Source organism: Corvus brachyrhynchos, unplaced genomic scaffold (assembly GCF_000691975.1).
Source record: "Corvus brachyrhynchos isolate BGI_N302 unplaced genomic scaffold, ASM69197v1 scaffold220, whole genome shotgun sequence".
In the NCBI taxonomy this organism is placed as follows: Eukaryota; Metazoa; Chordata; class Aves; order Passeriformes; family Corvidae; genus Corvus; species Corvus brachyrhynchos.
Genome location: NW_008236209.1, coordinates 4,185,498 through 4,205,756, shown reverse-complemented (window position 1 = coordinate 4,205,756; position 20,259 = coordinate 4,185,498). Strand labels below are relative to the sequence as shown.

General features: G+C 40.8%; 1 protein-coding gene across 3 annotated transcripts in view; it reads left to right on the top strand.

The window, feature by feature from the left end:
- Window positions 1-20,259, top strand: part of DACH2 (dachshund family transcription factor 2) — a 162,457-nt gene that overhangs the window by 32,727 nt on the left and 109,471 nt on the right. For all 3 annotated transcript variants that reach the window (XM_017742479.1, XM_017742474.1, XM_017742485.1), the window contains exon 2: window positions 3,922-4,037. In XM_017742479.1, coding sequence (XP_017597968.1) covers window positions 3,922-4,037 — 116 coding nt within the window. The remainder of the gene's footprint in view (window positions 1-3,921; window positions 4,038-20,259) is intronic.

Below are 20,259 nucleotides of genomic sequence, written 5' to 3'. Positions count from 1 at the left end.
TAAGATTCCTGAAGGTATACAGGAGAAACAATACTGTAGTTCCCTTTTAGCCTCCATGGTCTTCACTTGGGACCATAATTTTTGTTTTTTAAGAAGTTTCTAAAATATACCTATAAACTAGCAGTTTCTAACTGAATTAATATCTAATTTAGATTTGGGTAGCTTTCCATTTACGAAGATCTGTTGATGGCAAGTACAAAATTTGCGTAGAGATTTTAGACCCTCAAAGAAATGCATTTAAAATTGTTTGAAGGTGATTGTTCCTGTTTATGCCTCCTTTGTTACCAATGAGGAAAAGATTTTTCTGCAGTTCTTGAATATGTAACTTTCTTGAGTGAGAGAAAGGAAAGTGTGAAAAAGAAAATGCAGTAAAAGGGCAGGGTGACAAAAGATGAGAAATAATATGAAATAAAGTTAATATTTATATGCTAATGCTATTAGCATTTATATGCTAATACTTACATAATAACAAATCATGTTTTACTCTCCCCAAGTGATAATTCTGCTTGCCTTGGGTTTGCTGTTCAGTGCTTGTATTAGCAATTTTTTCTGTATTGTGGAGGTTGCATACGTTTTAAATCATAAATGTGAAATTTGGTGGATTCCTAGGCCATGTGGGACAATAAGAGGGGATATTGGGGAACTGTTGAGACACAGAGCAGTGACATTCCATGGCTTGGTGGTGCCAGCAGCAGGTTCACAACATAAAGTAAACCCCATAAAAACCTTACATCTACTGGTCCTTTGTGCATATCAAATTAAAACCCCAAGATTTCGAGCAGACATTTGTATCCTGTCTATCTGAAATTCCTGCTTTCATGTTTAAACAGAAATGCCAAAAAATGTGTTTCTGGCCCAAACTGGAGGTGTTTGGACTCAGGTAACGGCGCTTTCTGTGAGTTCTGGTGTTATCCCAAGCTAAAGGTGTTCATTCCTGATGGGTGACGTGTCTCTGGGCATGTCCAGGTGATGCCATGAAGATTTTTTGCCGTTTCTTTTATACCCCTGTTATAGCTTTTTTGCAACTTCTGTATTCTTAGTGCTTTTTGCCTACATTCTTGGCCTTGTTTGTCAAGCTGAGAGACTAAACAATTTAGAAGCTTTGTAGTTAGGGATCAGTGTGCCCCAGACCCCAAGGTCCTCTCCAGAACACATTCTGTAAAGTAAGATAGAACCATCCAGGGGAAGGCTCCTTGGGGAGGGGGGCTCACTTGAGGCTCTCATTGGGGAATCTTTGATAGATCTGCTAATTAGTAAAACCTATAATGTTAGACCAGATCTTTTGGGGTGGGCATTTGGTGGGGTGCATCTCGATGCATATGACCTGGACGTGTGCACCTAAGGATCCTTAAAATAAATACCAAGGTAAAATCCCTTTTCCCCTTCTAATCGTGTATGACTCTTGATTTTAAGACCAGGAAAAGGCATCACAGGGAATCCAGCTGGAAGTGTGAGGTGTCTGCTGCAGTGCTGGGGGCTCTGGGATTCCTGTCCTTGGCTGGCAACCAGACACAGGGCACAGAAAACTGCAGAACTGGGTGTTACAGACCCAGACAGGTCCTTGCAGGTGTGTCACAGTCAGCTGTGAGCAGCATCCAGCCTGCAGTTTTTCATTTAAAAGCTGAGATTAAATTAGACAAAGGACTTAGATTTTATTTGAACAGATTCAGCTGGGAACAATTCCATTCAAATTATCATGGCTACAGCTGGGTAAGTCAGCCTAGAATCCGAGCCCTAGGAGTTACTGCTTTATAGGAATACTCACTAAAAGGGCTTTCAGTAGGGTAGAAGTACAGTTCTTTTTTTTCAGTCTATTAGACTGAAAGGTGTCCCAAAAGGACCCCAATCCCAGACACTCCCAAGGGCTGTGTTTTTGCAGTGGAACTTGCTTTGCCTGTGTAAGGGAGGAGGAATACAGCCAGCAGGACCCTGAAAAGGAATGGAGTAAGTTTTTGATATGAACTTCTCTTTCTTCACCTCTTGGGCTTTCCATGTGGGTCAGTGCTGAGGCACAGGTGTCACATCTGCTTGTGGTACGTGCTGGGAAACAGCTTAAGCTGTGCTCTGCTGAACCTGTGGGCCACGGGTTGTGCTCAGAGCCACCAACATGAGCTGCTGTCAGGGCAAAAACTGCAGAACCAGCGCTGAGACTCCACAGCCCCATCTCCTCGTCCTTTGGAAACACAAATCAGAACTAAAATTCTCTTCATAAAATCTTTTAAAGCTGTTTGTTGTATTTTGAAAATGTTTTGCTTAGATTAATACCAACATATGGAGTTTTCTGCGAAAGATTTGTTAGTATTTGAGCTCGAGAAGAAAATGTTTTGTTGTTTCGTTGATTGAGCTCTTCCACTGGAGAAAGCTGCTAATTTTAGCTGGTTTGTAGGGTTTTTTTTCAGAGACAGTAAGTGCCAGCTAAGCACTTACACATGCCTATGGATTACAGGCTCCTGTAATTCAAAAGAACAACGATTCCTGTTTGTTCAAAACCCCCACGTATCAACCTAACACTGTCTGTTAGACAGTTTTGTTGTGCAGGGGATGACTTCAGCAGGTGATTTTAATAGAGAATGCATGTGTGCATCAAACTTCCCGTGGAAATCAAATGCTCTTATTTTAGGTTTACTTTGTTTATAGCCCAGTGGTTCTTGTAGCAAGCTTTACTGCACAGCCATCATAGTATGATAAACAAGTGAAAGCATCAAAAAGAAAAATGGAAAAAATACTGAATAAAATGAAATTCAAAATGGACAAACCCGAAGCTAAAAAGAGGGGGGAATGTTTTTATAGAGATAAAATAATAAACCAAAAAAATGATTTTGTGCTACTTTGATGTACAGTAAAACAAAATAACACTAGCACCGTGTGAAAAATGAACAGGTTAATGGTACCTCTGTGTAGTGCTGCTGGAAGTTGTCTTCATTTAAATGCAGAGTTTGTCATACATTGATGGAGGGCTTTGCCACTGTAACTTGATAGAGTGAAGTTTAACTTAAATTTCTTTGTGAACTAGGAGTCATTTTGGAAATGCTTTCTATTCAAACCTTATTCATTGTTGCAGCTTAGTTATTTTATACAGTGTTTCATTCTATGTTGTCAAAAGCTCTATTATTCAACAGAGTAAAATCTGTTTTGACCAAAGAGAAGCAGCAATACTTTTCCAAACATGAGGAAGTTGCTTTTTTATTAGATGGCTTGGGGAAGAGTCGATTCAAATGGGTTTTTGGCCTGTAAATCTGTGTTGTTATGGCTGTGCAGGATGGGACATGTGCACACACTGATGGAAAGGGGGGTGAAGGTGCTAGTTGAAAACAAGAGTTCAATGGAACCAGTCTGGAAACGGACCTTTGACATTTTGGATTAAAATCAGCAGCCATAATTCCTAAACTGGTGAGTTTTTTGGCAGGTTGGGCTTACACCTGGTTTAATCAATAACAGTTAAACCCACCAGTCAATCTGTGAAGGTAGCTGGTGAGCTTTGCACAGCTCAGGGTTAAGTTAATGCTGCCCTTCAGGAGGAGGCAGGTACGTGCCATGGCCCAAAGGCAAGGTTTGAGGTGATCTTGCATTCAGGGCTTCAACTCCTCATCTTCAGGCATCACAGCTTGTAATTTTCTGTAGTTCAGGTGCATGGCACAGACTTTGCAGCAGTCACTGCTATGACCCCTCTCCACCAGCCACCTGTGAGGTCATGGAAGCCTTGGATAATGGAAAACCTTACTGTTGGCTCACATGAAACCTATGAAGTTCTTCAGTGTTTAATCAAACGATTTTTGGCTTTTTTTCCTAAGCAACAATTTCTAATATTTATTTTCGCGTATCACTGATGGTTCATGCATTTTATACAAATTGATGCCATGGGAAGGAAGCAAATATTCCCCAAAGAAAATGTTGTTTTCATTTCTGCTCTTGTCCCACCAGCTCCCGCCCAGGAAGACCCCCCAAGCGCTCCCTGGGAGTGGCGATCCAGGAAAATGCACGGCTGCTGCCCCACGGAGTTCCAGGCCTCTTATCACCAGGGCTTATCTCTCCGACAGGTAATAAAATCCATCAGATGATCAGGCTCATCTCTTCATACTGCACAGCAGTTAAAATAAACTAATATTGATCTAACTGCCTTGTCCTTCAGGGCTTTTGCAGGCTTTACCAGAGGTTACGTTATTGGATTTTTTTGAGCGTTCATGAAAACTCTGTTTTGTTGCTGCAGTGACTGAAATCTAATGGATTTGTAATTTAGTTCTTTATTAATTGTAATTTCCTTACAGGAAATTCCATTAAATGTGTTATTTTAGTAAAAGCAAAAAAAAAAAAAAAAAAAAAAACCCAACCTGAGAAGCTGAACTATTGTCTGGGAGGCCTGTAAGAGGCATTTCTTCCTTTGAAATGTGTGTGTGTTTTAGTTCTCATGGGATCCGAGCAGCGTGGCTAATGCCTGGTGTATTGTAACCCCATTAATGTGTGCTGGGGAGAGGCAGAGATGCTTGTACAAATTACAGAAGAAACACTTGAAAAGCAGATAAGTCCACATTGCCACTGCGCATTGTGCTTTGATAATCTGCTATCATCAAGTGAAAAAACTAGCATGCAAATATGTGGAATTATAAACATAATGTAATGCATAGTATTTAATTTCACTTCATTAATTTATTAATAGGGTTTAAATTAAATCTTGTGCTATCCTGATGAGTGTTTTAATTTTTTATTAATTGCTGTATGCTAAAGGTAAGTTGGTTTTCATAATAAACTATATTCACAGGCTGTATTCATAAAAGTAATTGCTTAAATACTCAACAGGCTTAACAGTTTTAGGACTGCTGTCAAAGTCCGGTCTAAATAAATTGTAACTCCCTAATAAGCAAACCTAGTGAAGTGTTTAGGAGAGTATAAAGGCATAGAATATGTAACAGGAAAAGCAGAATTAAAAAAGATCCTTGCTGGGAGTAGAGTGCCATCTCTCCTGATCACTCTCCTTGCAGAACCTGGGCACTGCAACCGAGTAACACAGCAAGAGCTTGAATTTCCCTGCAGCTCCAGGTGTCCCCAGGATCTCACAGGGAACCAGCACCTTCCCCATGGAAGGGGGGAAAGAACATTCCCAAGCAGTAGGCACAGCAGCCGTAGCTGGAGCAGTTAACAAAGTATGAAAGCATTTGGCCAGAGCCACGTGCCACAGTTGGGCTGCTGCAGCTTCGTGCACAGCTCATGTTTGTGACAGGGATCCACAACTGTGATTTCCCTCCTAGAGTTTACAAATGAGGGAGTTTCTAGTATCTCTGTTGTGTTCTCAGCTCAGGAATTTCATGGATTCGTGTTTATGTTATTACTGGTAGTCCGGAAGGCACAAGAGCCTCTTGCATTGAGAAGTTCTTCCCTGAAATCCAGAATATTGCATCTTACTGTTCCCCTCTGTGTGTGTGTGTGTGTTTGCAAATAGGACACCAAGTTACGCAGACTGCCATGTTGCTTTAAACTGGGAAATATTTTGGGATGCAGCATGCTGGGGATGCACAGTGAAGTATCACAGACACATTCTGTGTCTCACAGATATTTTGGGTAGCACACAGTTTGAGTAGAAGATTATGAAGTTGAATTTCTGGGCTGTTGGGAGTTGTCTGGAGCCTGAAGTGTGAGTGGGCTCCAGCCCCCTGTATTTAGCACACGGAGGGAGGGCTGTCTTGGGGGTGTCACCTCCTTGACCTTGGAAAAACCTCGGCATAACCAAGTGCCACAAGTCCCAGACAGTGTGCCTGGAGAAGCTGACGGGGGTTTGGGAGCAGCTTGGAGGCGGGGGACGTGCCCATTTCCAGAGCCTGGCAGTGTCACCGGAGGCTGCAGACGAGGAGGGTCCCCACGGCCGAGGTGGCCCCGACGCCAGCCCACAGCTCCCGGGCACTGTCACCCAGGGCCACAGCTCCCCAGGGGCTCGTGGGGCCTGTCTTTTTCCTAAAGAAGGGACAGAGCAAGGCTTGGGGGAGTTGCTGAGCAAGGAGAGGCCGAAAGAGCCTCTTGTAAACTCAGTGGGCATTTGAGCTGTTGTGGCTCTTGACAGAGCACCCCAGATATGAAGCCCCCATTAGCTTCATTTATACCTCTTTACACTTAATTACTGATTGCTTTGCTCTTGGTGCCTTCAATGCTTTGGGATTGGATTCTTTCCTTTGGCTGAAATAAGAATAAAATGGGTTTTAATACTTGTCACAGAACAGAGGTTTTTCTTCCAGATTTCTGAATGGTGGGCAATAGACTGGAATAAAAGCTGCTCCCAGCTCCCATGGGGATGTTTGGATGGCTGTGGGAGGGGAGCAGGACGAGGACTGAGGAGAGTTTGCAGCATGGTAGGGCTGGATCCATCCCTGCCAGAAGAGCAGAGGCTGATTGGGAGGCAAGAAGGAGTTGCTACATCCTGGGGGCTTCTTTGGTTATCGCTCCCTCTAACTGCAGTGTAATTGCCCACAGCATTTCTTCTGGATGTCTTCTTGTCCTTGATAATCCTTGTGTCTGATCTTGCCCATTCGTCCTGCAGCACAGATATGCAGATGTTTATGTTAGTCTGCCTACATTATTGTAATTTAAAAAAAAAAAAATCTCACTCTCATGTGGCTCCCTCATTTGTCCAGCTTAGCATCTGAATTTTCTTCAGATAAGCTCATTTTAGTAACAGATTCCATATCAGGAAATGCAGCATGATTCATCCACCATTGCATGTTTTCATTTTTACCTCCTCTTCAGCCTGCTGTCAAGTTAAAGTAGAGGCACTGGCGTCCAGGCTGGCTCCTGGTTAGATGGATGGGTCTCGAGAAGTCACAGTTGTGGCTGCAGAGCTCGCAGCTCTGTCTGGAGGGGGTATTACAGAGTGATGATTAGTAACTTCCTGCAGACTCAGACGAGCCATCTGTGTTTCCACTCCTTGAAATGTGCTGTTATTTTCATCACCCATTTGGTTTGTGTCAGCTCGGTTTACATGGTCATTTTCACATAATAAACAGGTAGTTAAATTAGGCACACTGCATTTCCCAGTGTGGAGGGGATTTTTTTGACCTCTTGGCACAGCGAGCTCCGTCTACTCTTATACCTTAGTAACGTGTGAAGGAGCTGCAAGTGAAGCCTCGACCTTTTTAAATGTCTGTAGGTACTTTCCACCTTGGGGGAATGGGAATATTTGGGTTACATCTGGGTTAGTGCCTGAGAAAGATGAGGTGGTGTGTGTGGGATGCACGCCACTGGGAAGGGCTGTGGAGGCAGCACAGGAACCGTGCCCTGACTGCATCCTTCAAGAGCTGGTGTTTAAGTACTGTCCATTTTATGTTAACTTAGGAGAAAGTGTTTTTGTATTGGTGTAGGAAATGTGGGAATCAGCGTGGTGCCCCTGCCTGCTGTGAGGGCAAAGCTAAAAACCTGCATGTCACAGAGGGATGGTCATCAAAGGCTCAGTCCTTCAAACAATGCCGTGTGATGAAGTGACATGAACAAAAAAAAGGCTTTATCTCCTATTAATGTACAAGTCTTTATCATCAGTGTATCTTAACAGGACAGCTGGGACTTATCTGTGGAATAGATTCTCAAGGAAGTTTTGGGGTCTGAAGCACTAGTTTGCTGTGTGGAGAGAAGCTGAAATCTGTTACATGATTGAAGCCAATGGTTCAGCAAACTGTTCATATGGAATGAAGCTGAAAGAGTAGTTGGATCTTTTGATAGTTTTTTGTGCAACTCCAATCCTCCTACCCCTCATTTTGGTTGTCCTCAAAAAAGGTTAGAAAACCCCTCTGCCTTCCTTACAATTTTTCTCTACTCAGTCTGTAGAATGGCTGCTATTACTTCAATAAAAACATTTTGGGGGCTGCTTCATTTTGTCTTCAAGATACTGCAGAGGGTGGCTCATGGAGAAAATCATACCGTCACTAGAACTTTGTCAGATTGTGGTACAGGGCACACAGCTGCTCTGTGGGGCAGTTTTTTCAGGATTCCTGTGGGATGGGATCTCTGTGACTGCACATGGGCTGGGTCCTGCAGCTGGAGCTGGCAGGCCTGGGGAGGGTGGGTGTCAGGGGATGATGGGGCACGAGCCTGTTTAAAACATTCCTGTTGGCATTTTCTGGGCTGTGCTGCCCAGAGCCGTGGCAGCCTGGCTGGGAGGTCAGGAGAGGGATCACAGTGAGGATTTAGGGCTGGGAGCTGCTGAGGGCTCAGGACAGGGATGGGAGGAAGCCTGGCTGGTGGGGAAATGCATGAGAAGAGGAAAACAAGGCATTTTCAAGGGGATACTCAGAAGCAAACCACCTGCATTGCCTGTGTGTAAGATAAACTGCTATTTTCATTATCAGCTACGTTAGTTTCACCCCTCTTGAAATGATTCTTTTATTTCAAAAGCGGTTAAAATAGACACTGTTTGTCTAGAGTTTTTAAGAATGCAGTGTTTAAAATATTGACTCGTTTGTACAGATACAAATAACTTTTTTCAGAACAGTTTTGTCTTATTAATAGTTAAAAGAATCTGTTGTGAACTTAATAGTTTCAGGTAATTAATAATTCAGTGGAGTTAATATTTTAATAGCTGCACCAAGTCACATCATTGTGGGACTCAAATAGAGCAGCTCACAGGATACGGTAACTTCATGTGTTCCTTCAATTCAGCAGCGACAGCAGCAGCCACTTCAGTCTTCATCCAGAAAAGGGAGGACAAAACAGGATTTGCTGCAGTCTTTAGGCATTTGGATGTGGTGTCTCTGTGTTAGAGGAATGAAGGAGACTGGAGGCTTTTGGGGTCTCTGGTGTCCGGTTGTGTTTATCAAGGCGGGCACACATCAGCCAGCACAGCCTGTGGCAGCTCCTGCTGCCAGCGATCCCACGGACCCTCTCCTCCCTTCCAGCATTTAACTGAACGTTTCTGTGTGTTTACATCCCATTTCTGTGGCTCATTTCGCTGTTTACAATTACCCTTTTTTTTTTTTCAGCTGTCATAGGTGACATTTGAAAGTTCCATTTATAATGAGAAACATATGCAGGACTTTGTCATTGTTGGCATTACCTGGCTTGGTAGAAATTATTATTTTTAATCAAACGCAAACACATTGATTAAGGATGCCACAACACTCCTCTGCGTATGGGGAACGTTAACAGTTTATAAATTGTTCTTGGTGACAATTCAGTAGTGAATTACTTTGATATATATGGCTAATAAATTAATATGATTAAGTTAATGAGTAGTACAAGTGTTGCCAAACTCCACTCGTCGGGCTTTTAATGCTGCTCCACATTTGCAGCTCGAGCTTCCCCCTGTGGTGAGAGGATCAGTGCTACCTACGCACTGTCATTGTGATAAATGGCATATCCCACAGTGCCCTGCACTCCATCTGCTGTGTCCCCAAAATGAGAAATATTTTATACAAATCACACACTCAGAAGCTCAAAGGACTGTAGAAAGATCTATTTTTTCAAACAATAATAAAAATGCATACGTCTCTTTAGCAACTCTTCATTTTTACTGTCATAATGAATGCAGATAGATTTGGGAAATGAAAGCTTGTGTGAGTAACATAGGAAAGTTATCCACTACACAGTAAAGCTGACAAATAAGTTACATGTGCGCTCTTTCATTTTATCATGAAATGTTCTTAGATAAAAAATGATGTTAGAACATCTATTTAACTGGATTTTAAAATTAAAGACCATGTGTGCAGCATGATTGAGTACCACCCATCTCATGCCAGCAGATTTCTGTGCTGAAGGGAGCCTGAATTGGAGTGAATGAGGAATGCAGGATCATATCATTACTCTTTTAATACAGCCATTCAGTAGAGTTCTGATAATCTGGGAACTGTACTTGGTGGCTGTGAGTCACTCAGTTCCTCTCTTTCCTTTTCTCTTTGAATATTATCTTTCTTTAAGGATCCATTTTCAGTGTCTGCTCTGTCGGGTGGGACATTTCGTTTTTGACAAATGAATAGATAAAGCTGTTGAGATTTTGCTGACTGGTTAACCTTGTTGTAAATTTAATTTACACTTAGCCTCAGCTACTAATTACTGTCCGAGAAGTGTGAAACTCAGCAATATACTTTGATTTTTATGCATTTGTAAAAATTTTTTTTTAAAATTTGATCTCACTGAGTTTCTACATCTTTAGAGAGAACAAAGTTCAACCAGCGTGGTCACACTGAAAGAATTAAGACTGTATCATCTTGACACTCAGGGTAGGGCTGCACTGAGCCTGTCTTGATTTCCAGATGGAAGGGGAACCGTTTGAAAAACCTGGCAAAAGTGTCACAGAGTTAGTAAAACCGGTAAGTTTTCATTTCTCTGTTTTTAGGATCCATGACATTCTTTTCCACCAGCTTTTCTGTCAGTCTCCCGTCTCATGGCACTGAGGTCTGTAGTGATCATAAGAGCTATCTGCTTCTCTCTCTCTTGTCTTCAGCTGGCTTTGAAACCTTTTCAGCTCTTTGAAGTTATTGTTAAGAAGTGCCTTAAAGTCATAAATAGCATCAGGAGGTGTGAAGGATTTACCTTCAGCACTCCCTGTTTTCTGGAGGACTGTCTTGGCAGTAACACTATTGTAATTGAGTAGGTTTTGTTAGGTTTTATTTTCCTTTACAATGACTTTGATAAAGTTGAACAAATAGTTATCAGTATCACAAGCAAGCGTAGTTAAATGCCTCAAGTGTTTGTGTAAGATTTGCACACTGACTGCATTTTGTGTGTCCAGAAGTATTTATTTCAAAGACTTGTTAAACTCAAGTTATCTACACACACTTAAATTGTTATTTCTGGGACCTAAAACTAAATAGGAACAAATTTAACACCTGTGGTTGCAGAAAAATACTGGTCCCTCATCTACTTGCAATGCTAAAGGCTGCTATATTTACATAAGTAATACTCTCTTGAAATACAGCATTTAGATCTGCAATAGATTGGAGTAGTGTGGTTTCCTAAAGGAAATTCTTATAAAGCTGTATTTTGGCAAAATTCTTGGCGTAACTGCACTGGTGAAGTTATGGAGGAAAAAGAAGAGAACAAATCTCACTGGATTAAAAAATAAGCATGAAGTGTACTTAAATCCAGGTAGTTCCATAGTTCTGGTCAGGTCTTGAGTACTTTCATGGTGATTTAACTGCTTTTGTGCTCTGGTCCTTGTCCTGCAGTCCTGGAGTCCTACCCGAGGGAAATGCTTCAGTGTGATTTAAGATCAGGCAATCAAATGATCCCATTGATTTGTCTTGGATTGCTTGGTGTCTTAAACAGAAGTGTTTTCCTACTTCCCACAGAGTTTTGGAGGACAGGTTCTGTAAGGATTCTTTTGGAAAATTGCGTGTGCAGTCGGTGCCTGATCCCAGGATCACACCTTGACTGGGGTGGTGTCTCCTCCTGCACAGGAAGAATGTGCTCTTCTCTCAGCCCTTCCCGAGCAGTAAAACGTGATGCCAAGGGCTGGCAACAAATTAGGATTTGTGATGAGCAGGAAACACCTCTTCCTGAGCAGTCTGAAGAGGTGCACATTTTTATTTGGAAGCAAGAATAACTAGAACAGGTTCATTGCCTGATCGCTCTCATTAAGTGACTGGGACCATAGCAGGATTTCACTGGAAATGTATTTATGTTGTATAAACTATTTCAGTTGTGTAGTTTTATACAAGTTGTATAGTTGTATAGTTTAGTTGTGTAATTAATTGGTGTAAAACAAAACGAGCAGATTTAATGAGTGTAGTATTGTGCACCATCCTCTGCTGAGCAGAGAGGCCTCTTGGTGTGCTGGTGGCAAGTGGTGTTGCTGATCCTGGATTGTACCTGTTTGAAAGATAAATGTAGGGCTGCAGTTCTGGAGGATTCGGTCTAAGAACCAAATTCATCCTGAAAATCCTTTACAAAAAAAATAGAAATTCCTGCAGCTACCAACCTCCTGTGACTTGAATATGAAAAGCTTTACTTCAGAAAGAGAAGCATTTTATATAATACACCTCTGAATATAAATGACAGACATTTTATTAGGAAAGGAAAGCCTTTATTAAAATATAATGATCTACATTGTTTTTATGTAATCTAATGAATTACAGTAAAAGCCTGAGAAATGAGCTGGAAAAGGTAGAGTACTTTCCCATGAAAGCAAGCTATGATAACCTTTTTGTAATTCTTTAACATGTTGAAAGAGTATTTCTACACAGACTTATTAAATTAAGCAAGGTCACCTTTTCATCTTATTAACAGAATTAGTTTGCCAGATCGTGGACTTTGATTCTGAAAAATGTAGATGAATCATGCTCTAACATATGTCAAGTAGAACATTGGTTATAAAATGTTAAATCATTTTGATGCACATTGCATCTTTGTTTTTACTGTTGAACAATTGTAAAAAATAAAATGCTTAATTACTGGTTTTTTGCATTTGCATATTGATTGGATGTGCTTTAATAATAATAATATTTCTAAGTGGATTATCTCTCCTGACTGGGGCAGTCTGAATCTAATATTTGCATAAAAGGAAGAAAATACTCTCTTCAATAGCAGTATAAAATTTTGTTCCTTTGACATGCAGTACACAGTCATTACCCTGAAAGGTTAGCTGTAAATAATAACCAGGGAAACTGGCCATGTGCTTAAAGATGAGCACATATATTACATTTACCAGCCTGACCCCAGTTCAGCAAAGGAGGAATAAAACTGACATCATGTCATGCAGGTTGTTTAGATGTGTTCCCAAATCTCTGCCTGTTTATTACAGTCTTTTTATATAAGATGTGTGAGGAGGAAAATTACATTTAACAGATGTTTCATAATTTTAATATAGAATCTGCTGTAATTGTTTATAAAGAATTTTGTAATCATTCCTAATTAAGAAAAAATGTATATGTTTCTAGTCACTTGGACTTTGTTTTCTGTCTCTGCCTCTTGACACCTCCTTTGTTAAAAAAGAAGCAAAGGCTCTTTGCTGGGATATGCAGCAGAACTGAGAGAACATCCCAGCAGTAGCCCCAAGCTCTCTGTAAATAAGGGACTGAATGGAGCAGGTTATTTTCATGGTGCTTGTGTGGTTTCAGATGAAAATAGGCAAATGTGCAGCTGTAGCTGGATCTCACATGAGCAGGAAGGCTGGTCCTGGTGCTGCGGGTGCGCTGGGCTTGGCCCTGGCAGTCGTCACAGAGCAGGTGACTTGATTACACTGAAATCAGGCAGAAAATGTCCTTTTCTGGCCACTCGAGTGAATCAGTCAAATTATCGAGTGGCAAAACTAATTCTATGCCTTGGGCCATCAGAGCTGCCACTTCCTATAAGTCAAGCCTTCCCTTAGTGTGAAATTGTTTTTTATTTTATTCTCTTTCATTTATTATGCTTATTTCAGCTAATCCACTCAGTGAATGTGAATTACCCAGTACACCAAAGCTGTTTCAGATGTGCAGCCTTCTCATGCCTTGCTGGTGAAACAGGACTGGTTTCTTTTTAAGGTACTCCTGACTCTGTTATGATCTCTACATTTAAAGTAATAGTTCATTTTTTCAGATGAGAACTCAAATGAGGAGAGTTTGAATATGGTTTAAAATTAACTAAAAGTGCATATGGCTGAGCTGTTGTTTTAAAAGCACTTACAATTCAGATGGGTCACATTTTTAAGAACTAGAAATATATCTGCAGTGAATTGTAGGCCATTAAGTACTAGTTAATTTGAATGACTTTGACAGAAAAAATACTCCTTTGGAAAGCACTGAATATTGTTTTCCAGCAGTAAAATATTGCCTTCAATTCTGGCAGAAACAGAGCTGAGATCTGCTCAAAGCACTCATACAGGTGATATACCCTAGGCAGTAATTGGGTGTATAATTCTGTCCAAATGGCAGTCCCTCATCTGACTGTGCCCTCTGGTACACAGCATTAACATCTTCCAATAGAAGAAGAGCAAAACATATGGAGTCTTTTATTTCAAGCGAAGAAAAATCAAAAAGAATAATGAGGATAAAAAGTAAAGTGCCTGTGGTGATGGGCAAGGCAAGTTACAAGGGAGTTGCTGCAGCAGAGTGCTTCAGAGCAGCAAAGCAAAAAACAGCCTGAAGGCACCTCCCATAGGCATCCAAATATAGGCTTCCTGTATGTGCAGGACAACAATTGGTACATGCACGTGTGTCAGATGCTGAAACAAAGAGGCATCTAGCAGGAGAGGCTAGAGAGGTTTCTTCAACTCCTGGTCACACGGAGCTTGGAGCTGATGGGTGGAAGGAGGGAAAAGAAAGGAAAGTTGAAAGGCTCATACGGTGATTAAGATGGATGCGTTGCTGACAGTGTCAGAGCAACAGCTGCTAAATCTAGGAGGCACTTGAAAGAGCCTCTCCATTTTGTTAGGTATGGAAGTCAATAGGTTATTTGGGCTAAGAACACCCTATTACTCAAATTCAGCTGACCCAGAAAGCTTTGCCATCTCACAGTGGCAATTCGGAGGGCTCTGCCCTGGTGGGTTTAGTACTTCCCTTGTCCTGTGTAATATATGGATATATTGATTTCGAGTTTTTGTCCTGAAATTCATTAGATTAGTCAGTGTAAAGCTTCAGAGGGCTATTTTGTGTTTGTAGCTGGGTTAGATCGCCGAAAACTCGTCAGCAGAATCTCTCTTTCAAACCTATTAAACGTCAAGGAAATGCACCATGATTTGTTTTGGTCTTCCTGTTTGGGAACTGGTTCATTACAAATTTTAATTACAGATAATATTTCTTCAGAGTAGCTTATCAGTCTACATTAGCTAAGCATGAGTCCTAATCCTGTTGAGAATTTTTATTCCTTTGTGGCAAGTTTTCGCTGTAGATGGCACTCAAGAAAATATCCTGGGAAGAGTTTTTTGCCCATTGATAGGGACCCATCCTTCCCTTTCTGTTGTGTTATGTCTCTCCTGATCTCCATTTTTCCTTGCATCATATTACTCTGCCTTTCCTCTTTTATTTTTTTGCCCTTGACTTTTATGTCTACACCACAATTTGTGTTGACCTTGAGGTTGCCCTCAATTAGCTGAGCCATTCCCGTACTGTGGCCCACTCCAAAATCCTCTGCACCCAGCTCCTGATTGGAAAAGCAGAGCCATCCTAGAAGCTGCTCCATGACCTTTTTTCTTTCCCTTTAAAGTTAGTGTTTATTTCCAGGCAATAAAGAGAAGGAGTGGTACAAAAGAGATGGAAGCAATAAATCCTGGGGTCGCTTTGGGTGGGTTTCCTGTGCTCAGCCCAGGCCTGTCTGTGCCACCTGGAAGAAGAGGAGGATTGGGAAGGGTTGGGATGAGAGAGAAATCTCATCCATGAAAGTACAGCAAAGCTCTCGAGATCCAGAGATGGTCTGCCAGGGGTCAGGAATCTGAGGAGGAATGGTCAGACAGGTGTTTTGGTTCTGATCTCTGGAGCAGCGCGGGTCTGAAGCTGTGTTTGTGTGATGTCCCTGTAGAACCTCTGTGCTGATACAGTGAAAATGACACTGAGATCAAAACAGTTTAGTAGACAGTAAAATATGGGTTAGTTTTGGGATTTGCTGCCTGTGTATTTTTCAAGGCTAAGATGATTAACCACTGTGTTAATTGAGGAACTGGCTGGCCTTGGTATGGAGCCAACTTTCTGTTTTCCTGTTCTACAGCTCAAGAAGATCATATTGGTCTCCAAATAATGGGTGAACTGTGACATTTAATGTTATCACCCATGTATTTTTGCTAGGTGATAGCCAGTAATACAACTGCAATACTTGCACCATCTGCATCATCAAATTCTGGTCTTACACATCTGTGAAGTTACAAATGGAAATTTTGCGGTGGATTTTCTGGGATGCCATTCAACTGTGATTGGGGGAGCAGTTAAATATTATGCTGGAATTACTTTTCACAAATACGAAGTGTCCATAACCATCCCTTTTAAAACCTGCTCAAGAAACTTTGAACCGTTTCAGCCTCACCTTTAATTTTTTTTCAAGTTTGTGTGTTCATTTTATGAAACAGAATAGAAGAAATTGGGTTTGTGTGTCTAAAAGAAGCTACCAAAATGAATTTCATCAAGCAGTTGGAATAAAACACAGTAACTTTCTCTTAGCTTTTATATTAAATCTCAGATTAAAATGAAACTTTCTGAAGTGCAGAAGGTATGCAGTGCTGGTTGATCTTGGTTGAACTGTGGCTCTGAAGATGCATGAGTTAAATTGATGAGCTAGAGTAGGTTGACACTGATCTTGCTGTCCAGGCTTGTAACCACATTAATATTTACTTCAGTGGAGTTATCTGTGTTTGCCTATTTCTGCACATCTAGAAGAAACACCAAGTGCTGCTGATGCTTTACTGCTGGTTGTGTCATTTTGTGGTGGAGGGTGTGAACTTGTGCTGCAGCTAAATGTTCCCTCAGTGTCTCCTACATTCACATGAAAGTACACTGGAGTGGCTGATTTTCTCTATTCTTTTTCATTCTTTGCTGGGCATTTCATTGGAGAGAATTAGCTGTGCAATGTATGTATTAATCAGATTAACTCCTGATTTTTCCTTTAGGTAGGAATGTCTTCCTTTCTCCATTGGAGACATTCATTGTGTTGAATACAGTGTTATGATGAACAGTGTCTTTAAGTGAAAGGGAATTGAAATATCTTCACTGGGTTAGTTTTAATTTTACTTAATGGATGAAGGAAGATGAAAGGCAGCCTCTTCCCCAGGGTTAGTTAACATTAGAACTTCAACCTAATGAAGGGATTTGAGATTTATTATTTTTTTTTTTTATTAGTTTCAAGAAGTGAGAATGTTTAAGGCACTCCAAGGTGTCTGGCTCCTGGCACAGGGATGGTCTGGGGACTCACTTGGCATCTTCTGGTGCCCCGTTCCCCTCGTGCCATTTCTGTGTTTGGGTTCTGACTGGCAGGTGTCTGTCATCCTGCTTCCACTCCTCCAGAATGATGCCAGCAGTTGTATTGTGCCATGTGGGGACTGACGAGGTTGATTAGTCAATAGATATAAAATATTTAGATGGCAGAAAATGTGTGTAGTACAGTGAGGCCATGATTATTAGTCATGTCTTTAAAAAATTCTTGCACTCAATTTCAGGGCATTCCGCCTACAGGAGAAAAGTGAGAGCAGATTCTTGCAGTGAAATTTCAGAGAACTGTGGTAGATTAATTGAAGCTGCAGTCCCTCAACATTTGTATTCTATTTGGGATGTCACTTCCAGTAAGCTTTTTAGTAACGTAGTGGTGCAAATGGAAAAGTTTCAGCGAATATTAAATGTAACAATGAAGACTTTTGTTCTTCATTAAACCATTTCTTGATGTTTCCCGATAGATTTTCATCTAAACACTTGCTAATCCCAGAGCTCTGACAGGCAAGGCCTGCTGAATTAGGCCAACTTCTGCTACAAATAGCTGCTGCACATGAAACAGTAATCATTGCTTTCCAGTCTATTATTAGATTGACTTCATAGGGATTGCTTTTTTCTCCTGTGAGTTGATGCATAAATGACATGCTTTACCCTCCAATAAATCTAACAGCAGAGTGGCTCTGACATGATGTTCGTACCCCTTAGTCCCATGACAGATTATTTTTGATGGCTGCAGAAGTTTACAGCAGCTTGAAACCATTAGAATTTAAAGGCATCATTGAAATTTTACAGCGTACCTGCCTCAGACACAACAGGGCTCGTGCCGAGCCGGGGCTGCGGCGCGCTGGCTCCGCGCTGTCACCGCCTGTCACAGGAGCCCTTCCTGGCTGTGCTGATCCCCAGCTGTCCTGGAGAGGGGGGAAGCTCTGCTGCACCTCCTCAGAGAACGTGTCCTTCCGTGCATCCTCTCCCTGTGCCTGAAAATCCACCTGGAGACAGTCCTAATGCACGGGGAGAGCGTGTGGCACACACAGGACCTGTGTATGTGGGTGAACGTGCTGAGAACGTTTGAACCTTTGTTTCTTGTTACCCTCTTTAAAGATTTTTATGTTGTTAGTGGTCCCTTTGTTCCCACCTTCTCAGTATTGTTAAATTCAGTTTTAGTAGCGTATGTGTGCTTTTAATAGAGTTCTTTTTTTCCAGATTTAAGAACTTTGGTTTTTTTCCTGATGAAACACAGACAAAGTTTGCAAAGCTCAGGACTCCTCAAATCCACGGTGTTTACTGCTATTTATATCTCCTGTGAATGAATGGCTGGTTTTAGCTCTGGTTCTAAGCCGTGTTCAGCTGGTGTTTCATACATCTGTCTAAAATTTGCTGCTTTTAGACATAAGAATCACAACTATAAAATTGCTGTCTGGCTTAGCAGGAAGATTTGTGCTGATTTCCATTGATTGGTGTGTGTTTGTACGTACCTAAAAAACATCATATCAAATTGAGCCCTACAGATCCCCATAAATCTCTCAATAGATTTCTATTCTATGAGGTTTGTAGAAAAAGAAATGAAAACTTTTTCATCTAACTGCTCTGGTTTTGTATTCTGGACAGAGTGATTGAACTTGCTCATGTTCTTAACTTCTGTCCTGTAATAGTTATGTCAAGCAGATTCAGGTCGATGGATCTGGCATGGAATAGGGAGCTAATCTTAACACAGATCTACTGTAGCCTGACAGGTTTTTATTTGACAAATATCCTTTTTAGGGAATGCCATCATGGAGTGTAAGATACAAAGATACTACAAATGATACATATTGCTGATTGAGAAACAGAAAGTTCTCCAAAGAAATCTTTCAGGTATTTGCTTTAATTAGGTTATTCCCTTTCCTTAAAACAATCAACAAAAGAGATGTTTAAAAGTTACATGGATTGAATCCCTTAGTAAGGTGGGTTTGGAAATGGGTTCTAGTTCTGCTCTGTTGTGGTCACAGGCTCCCTTTTTCTGAGCATCCTTTACCATAAATGTCCTTCCCTGTTTGAGAACATAGAACAGGAAGTGACAAATAGATTTCTTTGTGGAAGTCGTAAGCCCTATAGTTTTATGTATCAGTGTGCTTATATTGCAGCCTTTCTGGAAATAAAATTGATTTTGTTAGGGTAAATATTTTTGCCATAAGAGGAGGGTAATTAAAAAAGGTATTGAGAAGGTATTTGGAGTTTCCAAACATGAACTTTAGCTACCAAACTGCAAGCATTAAAAGCTGTGCTCATTAAGTCAGAGAAGAGAATTAATACTTGATGTACTCAAGTAGGTATTAAATTTGGTCTTGTTAGACCACCTTGAAATTCGATTTTAGGTGTTTAAAGCATTCTTGAACAGGGTTTGAATCTCTTCTCTGTGACACTGTTCACTTGAATTACGTGAGCTGCCTGAGCTCAATCTTGTGGTTGGTCAGTGTTGTGACAGTCCTGCAGGAAAGGCTGAGTGCGTTTTATAGGGCTGGGTTCATCCACGTCTGCAGCAGTGACCTCTGTTCTTTCTCTCAATATGGATATTCCTATCTATTTTGTGATCTTTACTTTTATAAATGATGATGAAATGATGATCAGTTGAGCTGTCTCACAGAACCTTCTGGAGATGAAATAAAAGGTGTTGACAATACAGGGAACCATACAATTTCAGAATTAGGCCATTTTTCTTCTGACTGGGAGAGTCAGAAGTGAAGGGACCCAAGGATTAATCCACTGTTTATATCCATACAGAACCTCACAACATGTGGATTAAATCTTCCCTGCACCTGCAGTGTAACATTTTCCTCATGCTGTAGAGTAATACCTTAACTAAAACCACCACAGCTTTCTGATGGCTTCAAAGACATGAAAAACCACAGTCAGGATGAAAGCGTTTTATTGTTTGTAATTTTTAGCATAGTGCATATTAAATGTAATAACCGATGAGTTTAGTGGGATAATCTATTACCATATGCAAGAACCATGCTCCATAAGTTATATACATCTTTAAGAACTGTTAACTTTTATAGAATTTGCTGTAACAAATCATTCTGGGAATGGTGTGTACTTGTGTTTTCAATTGAGGCTCTTACATTCGGTTGAAGTATCTTCTGTGCTTCTATCATCCCATAATTTCTTTCAGAGCAAAGAGAGAACAATCTGCATGTTGGGTGGGAGGATGAGGGAATGCTAATTGAAACCATGTAATAAAAAGGTAATTTAGCAAAACTATTAGTTTCTGGTTTTTTACTATTTTAAACCTATTATTTTTAAAATTACATCTGTATTAAAAAGGCTGTAAAACTCCACTCCATGTCAGCACATTGCATCTTAATTCTCATTTTCCTTTGCATGAATAGTAAAATCTTTATAAATTGAGAACCAAAATTAATTGAATAAACTTCAGTTGAACATTTTTATGTTAATGTTTGGATTAAAAAGAGGCATATTACAG